Below are 6,000 nucleotides of genomic sequence, written 5' to 3'. Positions count from 1 at the left end.
TATTAGCGTGTGCATATCTGTTTGAACATTGACTCAATCCACCGCGTATACCGCGTTCGATAAACATTACCATGTCAACGTCTGTAAGTAATTCGAATGTAATTTTTGTATCCTTTAACATGGCGTCCCACGTATACCCGGGGAGAGTATAGTAATACGCGGGGTCGAGCCCATAACTCTCGATACATTTATCCCGGAAATTTTCAAAAATGTCGGCTAATAACAAGACGTCAGTTTTTAAATACAGATCGCTATATTCGCCCAGCGTTCGAATGGAGAACCGCTCCCATACGGTTTCGGCGTGCGCGTAATCGTTCTCGGATACTGTGTCACCGATCAAGGAACTGTAGAATGATTCGCGCGGTGGTAGACACGTATCATGCAACCTTTCAAAACAGTTGATGTATTCGTATGGAAAGACACCTTTCCGTGTTAATAAATTGAAATTTTCGGTGGATAAATTTTGAAATTTTGATTTTAAATTTTTGAGTTTATCTTTACTTAGAAATAATGCCAATTTGTCGAGACTAGATTGAGAAATTTATATGAATCGATAAAACGTAATTTAATATTTCTGGATTTGTCTTTTGCAATATGAACATTTTTTGTAAATGATATATATTTTTCTTTAGTTATTGGAAGTAATTCGATTCCCCATTCGAACGCTGTAGCTATTTCCTTAATTATGAAATGTGAGTCGTAACCGGATAAATTATGAAATACTATTGGAATACAAAAAGAGTTTTTATAATTTAAGTTGCAATTTGAGTGTGCTGGACCTCTGTACCGCCCGGTCAGATGGCAATGATCGCGTACGCGTGTATCATCTTCTGCAAACGGTTTTTCGCATATATGACAATACGTCGCGCTATGAAATTTTTCCCACTCGTCAGATGTTAAATTTACCATGGGGACGTTAGTTGCTAAAATATTCTTTACGCGTATCGCTAAATTTTTAAGTTGTTCGGAAAACCACGAAATGCAATCTACACTACGGCGAGAATAATACTCGGATAACGAATCGTCATATGAGCAATGTACATAATATGCTATACTAAATACTTGGTGATGTTGGTATAAATTCTTTTCTTCTTCCTTCTTATTCGTCTTTGTCAGCACACATTCGAGGTCTGCGTATACGACAAAAGGAAGTCGCTCTTTGCGATTAAAGTTGTTGAACGCGAGCCACTTGTCCTTATCGCTCGGTAATCGGATAGCGCAGTCATTCATCTCTCCGCAGTCTACCATATGTGATTGCAGTTTGTCTTCAGACCCGAAATAATGCAAGCATCTGTAATTGATAATAGCAATTATAAACACTTTATAATTATTTTATGATTATTTAATATACGTACCGATCGCAGATATATTTCTTGTGATCTTTTTTGCTCAATTGTGAACTGACAAGCCTGGAGAGATTCTTGATCCACGCGAAATGACCTACGCTGTTGTGATCTTCCACGTAAAGTAGGTTGACATGCTTGTCTTTCTTCTGCTCGCTGAGACGTATCGAGACAATGTTCTTTTCTTCGATGCTGTACACATTTATCGAAATGTTGTTTGATAGTTCAAATTTTTTAATTTGGTTCAACGTCATCGGAAACTCAATGTCCTGGAGATTCAGCACTGTTGTGTAATGTGGATACATAGATTTGCGATCCGCGTCTCTTTCAGCGGGATACAGTGCAGCGACCACAGCCCACGCAAAACATGCAGTGTCTTTTGATTTCACGTTAATCACTGCTCTCTTCATCATTATTTCTCGCGGTAATTTAATGTGACATCCCGCACGCATTGGAATATATTTGTTTATATTTACAATTAAATTGATTATTCGCGACAATGCCCAACCACTATCGCGTTCCTGAAATTCTTCGAGAGATGCTAGCGTGGGCTCCATAACGCGTTGATCGTACCATTCGCGCAAATCAGACATGCGAAAGATTTCACAGTTTTTCGTATTGATAGTTTTATTAGCGCGTTTATCACCCGACACAAACTCACCATTAAACATAGTGTTCACTTTCACACTAGTGTGTTTTTGCAACACTTTTCGCACGTGTCCGATCACAATGTCTTTGGCCTCCTCTAGAAATTGACGAGGTTCGATGTGATTGCTGTTTATCACCGCACCAGTCAAGATGCGGCTCTCGAACGCCGTATCAATCTCTCGCCATATGAGTCCGACGTCTCGCGAACTGCTTCCAGCACCTGCGTGTATAAAACGTCTGCGTACCGAATTCTTCAACCCTTCGAGACGCGCGATTTGGGAGACAAGCGATTGTCGAACTCCGATCGGTAATCGTGGACGTTTTATTCGACTTTGTTCTTCCAGTGATTCGATGTATTCGTCACATTGCTGCTCCCACACAATATATTCTTCTACCGAATTCACCCTTGCGGATTGCTCCAACAAACTTGCTTCCAATTGTGCCATATTTCTTTACTTGAGATGCACTTCTTGAACCTCTGACAAAGATACTGACATAGTATGCCTCTTTACCATCATTTTTATTTGATTGTAGAGATCATTGGCACTCAAGTATGTTGCACTTAACTTTGTGATTTTGTTACGTACGAATGATGCATCGACCTTGAAATTGATACATTTTTGCACATTTCGCGAGATTCATCTCAAGATGAGAGTAGCCGTACATTGGCGCTCGAAAATTTTAATTATGTTGCATTTTCTTGTGATTTTGTTACATACGTTTTGAACACCTGGGGATGATATCATGGCAGCCGTACATTGGCACTTGAAATTGATACATTTTTGCACATTTCGCGAGATTCATCTCAAGATGAGAGCGGTCATACATTGGCGCTCGAAAATTTTAATTATGTTGCATTTTCTTGTGATTTTGTTACGTACGTTTTGAACACCTGGGTATGATATCATAGCAGCCGTACATTGGCGCTTGAAATTTTGGATATGTTGCATTATTTTACATCTAATATTTCATCTGAGGGTGATGTCATAGCGGCCAAACATTGGCGCTTGTGTTACATTTTTGCAAATCGGTTAATTGTGATTTTGTCACATACGGATTACGCAATTGTATCAACGCTTGAAATTGATTTGCGGTTCGTATACTTGGAAGAAGATACGCCCTGACTGCTACGTCATACAAGTATTTGGAAATAGGAATCAGCGTTGGAGTTATATCTTATGTGGAATTGGCTATTGGCTATAATCGATGCAATCAAATAATATTGCCTATTGAAACATGGAAATCGCTAATGTAGAAACGAGCTGATATTGAGCGGCTAACTGAAACTCCGCTATGGATTTGTGATCTGACACTTGAATTGGTTGACATGTCTACTTCAAAAATTATAAAGATTACATCATCTAATAATACTTTATACATGAAGCCATCAACTTTATTATGTTTATTTAATTTTAAAAAATGTATAGATCATATGTATTCCTGGTTGTGTGAAAATCTGCATATTGTTACTGAAAAGTTTAAACAATTTGTAAATATTTTTAAAAATGTATAGATCATATGTATTCCTGGTTGTGTGAAAATCTGCATATTGTTACTGAAACAATTGTAAACAATTTGTAAATATTTTACAACTTGATAATATCTGCGATGTGAGCAATGCCGCAAAAATGATACGTGAAAGCCCTATGTTTGACAGCGATTCACTTATTGATTGTGAATTATTAGCTTGTGCTGTAAAAGATATTCTTCATAATGCTTGTAACAAATAAAAATTATTTTACTGTTAAACTGTATGTAATTATTTCTTTCCCAATAAGATATAGTTGACAAAATTATTTCTTCGCTCTCTGGTGATGTAAAAAGTGATGAGCTAGCCGAGACATGATACTCCAGTTAGAACAAGAGAGATGTAGAATTAAAATCATGAGGGGAGCAACATTATAATATGTGTACCGTCATAAAGTTTTTAGCATTTGACGAGTTAAAGTGTCCTGGACGAAGTGCAAGTGAGAAGAAACAAATGAATATAGAAGATAGTGATGAAGATGTGCTTATTGATGAAGACAATGATGAAGACATTGAAATAAATGTTGAAGAAGCGGACAATGAAGAGGAAGACATGGATATCGAAGAAGTGAACAATGAAGAATCATCCGATGATGACATAGGAATTTTAAAAGATTCTGATTATGATAGTGATTGCAGTGAGTGTGTTGATAAACGCGTGAAACGTTTAAAACCGACAGACATTAGAAACATTGATGAGCTACTGAAAATGTGTTGCATTTCTTTTTACTATAGAGTTTATAATGATAAATTTTGCACAGCGTGTTTCCTGCGAGTTAATGACTTGTACACGTATGCTTGTGCTGTGCGTGAACATGAAACTGAAAAATACGTTTATCTTTTAGGAGATAGATGTTGTGAGTGTAGAGGTTCAATATCCCAAATACTATCGTGCAATCTGTGTCCTATTTGCACAAAATAAACTTGCATAAACTATTATAGTGAGTATATATATATATATATATATATATATATAAATATATATATATATATTAGTGATTAATTAAAAACATTCCATGTGTATCGAAAAATGGCGAACAATATGGGTGAAATCGAAGCATTAGAACGGCATCTGTGGAGTCATTTCCTTTGGGTGGATTCGAAAAGAGAATGCGCTGTGTGGGAGGATCAATGTGACACGTGTATCGAGTTGTTGATGGAAGAGCAAAAACAAATTGATTGTGAACATTTGGAAGATTATTATTATGCATTGCTTCGCGCTCGAATTGCACGCCTCGAGGGTTTAAAGTACTCATTACGCAGACTTTTCGAACCTGGTGTCAGTGTTCCAGCGATATCGGGAAATAATCCAGTGAGTTCGATCGTGCAAGCGATACAAAGTCGAGAGATCGGTTTAAAAAAATCTTATACAGAACACCTATACTCGCGCTGGGGACTTCATAATTTCTATGCAGCAGAATTCAACCTACCATCAACACCATCACCATCATCACCACCATCACCACCATCACCACCATCACCACCATCGCCACTATCACCATCATCACCATCATCACCGTCCGATGAACTTTTCGGACTCGTTCCCGAAGATTTTAATGATTGGTAATATTGTAAGTATATTTAATCTATTTTTGTAATATATATTAAAATTAATAATAAATTTTTACTTTTGTTTCAGTAGACTGGTAGATAGAGACCATCGTATAATGGTTACCGTAAGAAGATGGAACCGCCGCCCTCCCTAACATATATATTTTAATCTTAATCTTATATTTTATTATTAATATATCTCTTTTTATATCTTTTTATATTATATTCTTATATTCATTATATTCCTATATTCTGTATTATATGTTCATATATTATATTTTTCTTTGTTGTTTTTCTTATATTTTATATATTTTCATTTTTATATTTTGAATTCACACACACACACACACACACACACATCACACGTGTATACACATACCTATTTTATAAATAAACATTATTTTAAATATTAATTAAAAATATTAAATAAATGTATTTATTTTAGAATATGTCCTATCTCCTTTCCTCCTATTAAAATCTTATTAATTTAAAAAAATATTAAAAGAAAAAAATATTAATTAAAAAAATAAAGTCTCTCTTGCGTCCGCCTCTCGCGCTCTCCTTCGCTGCATCAGCTCTCGCGCTCTCCATCGCCGCATCATCTCGCAACATCTCTCTCTCGCTCTTGCATATACACCTCGCTTGCGTCATCTCTCTTGCGTACGCCTCTCGCGCTCTCCTTCGCGAACGCCTCGCGTCATCTTGTCGCTGCGCTACCTCGCACTATCTCGCGACCGCTATCTCTCTCGCTCTTGCATATACGCCTCGCTGCATCATCTCGCGACCGCTATCTCTCTTTCGCGAACGTCTCTCTCGCGACATCTCTCTCTCTCGCGTTCGCCTCGCGCTCTCCTTCGCGTTCCTCTCTCCCCGCGGACCCCTCGCGGACCCGGCTCCAAAATCGCGGACGCCACCTCCTCCCCGCGGACCC

General features: G+C 37.5%; 1 protein-coding gene across 1 annotated transcript; it reads right to left on the bottom strand.

Annotated features, from left to right (window-relative positions):
* Positions 1–1,342: 1,342 nt before the first annotated feature.
* On the bottom strand, positions 1,343–2,437 carry LOC145936552 (uncharacterized). Its single transcript, XM_083038791.1, has one exon. It carries the CDS (start codon positions 2,435–2,437, stop codon positions 1,343–1,345), a length of 1,095 nt encoding a protein of 364 aa, XP_082894917.1.
* Positions 2,438–6,000: the final 3,563 nt, after the last annotated feature.

This window comes from Prenolepis imparis, unplaced genomic scaffold, assembly GCF_030444845.1.
Source record: "Prenolepis imparis isolate NDT839.2.m4 unplaced genomic scaffold, iyPreImpa1.0 SCAF_5, whole genome shotgun sequence".
Classification (NCBI taxonomy): Eukaryota; Metazoa; Arthropoda; class Insecta; order Hymenoptera; family Formicidae; genus Prenolepis; species Prenolepis imparis.
This window is presented reverse-complemented; position numbering and strand designations above follow the sequence as displayed.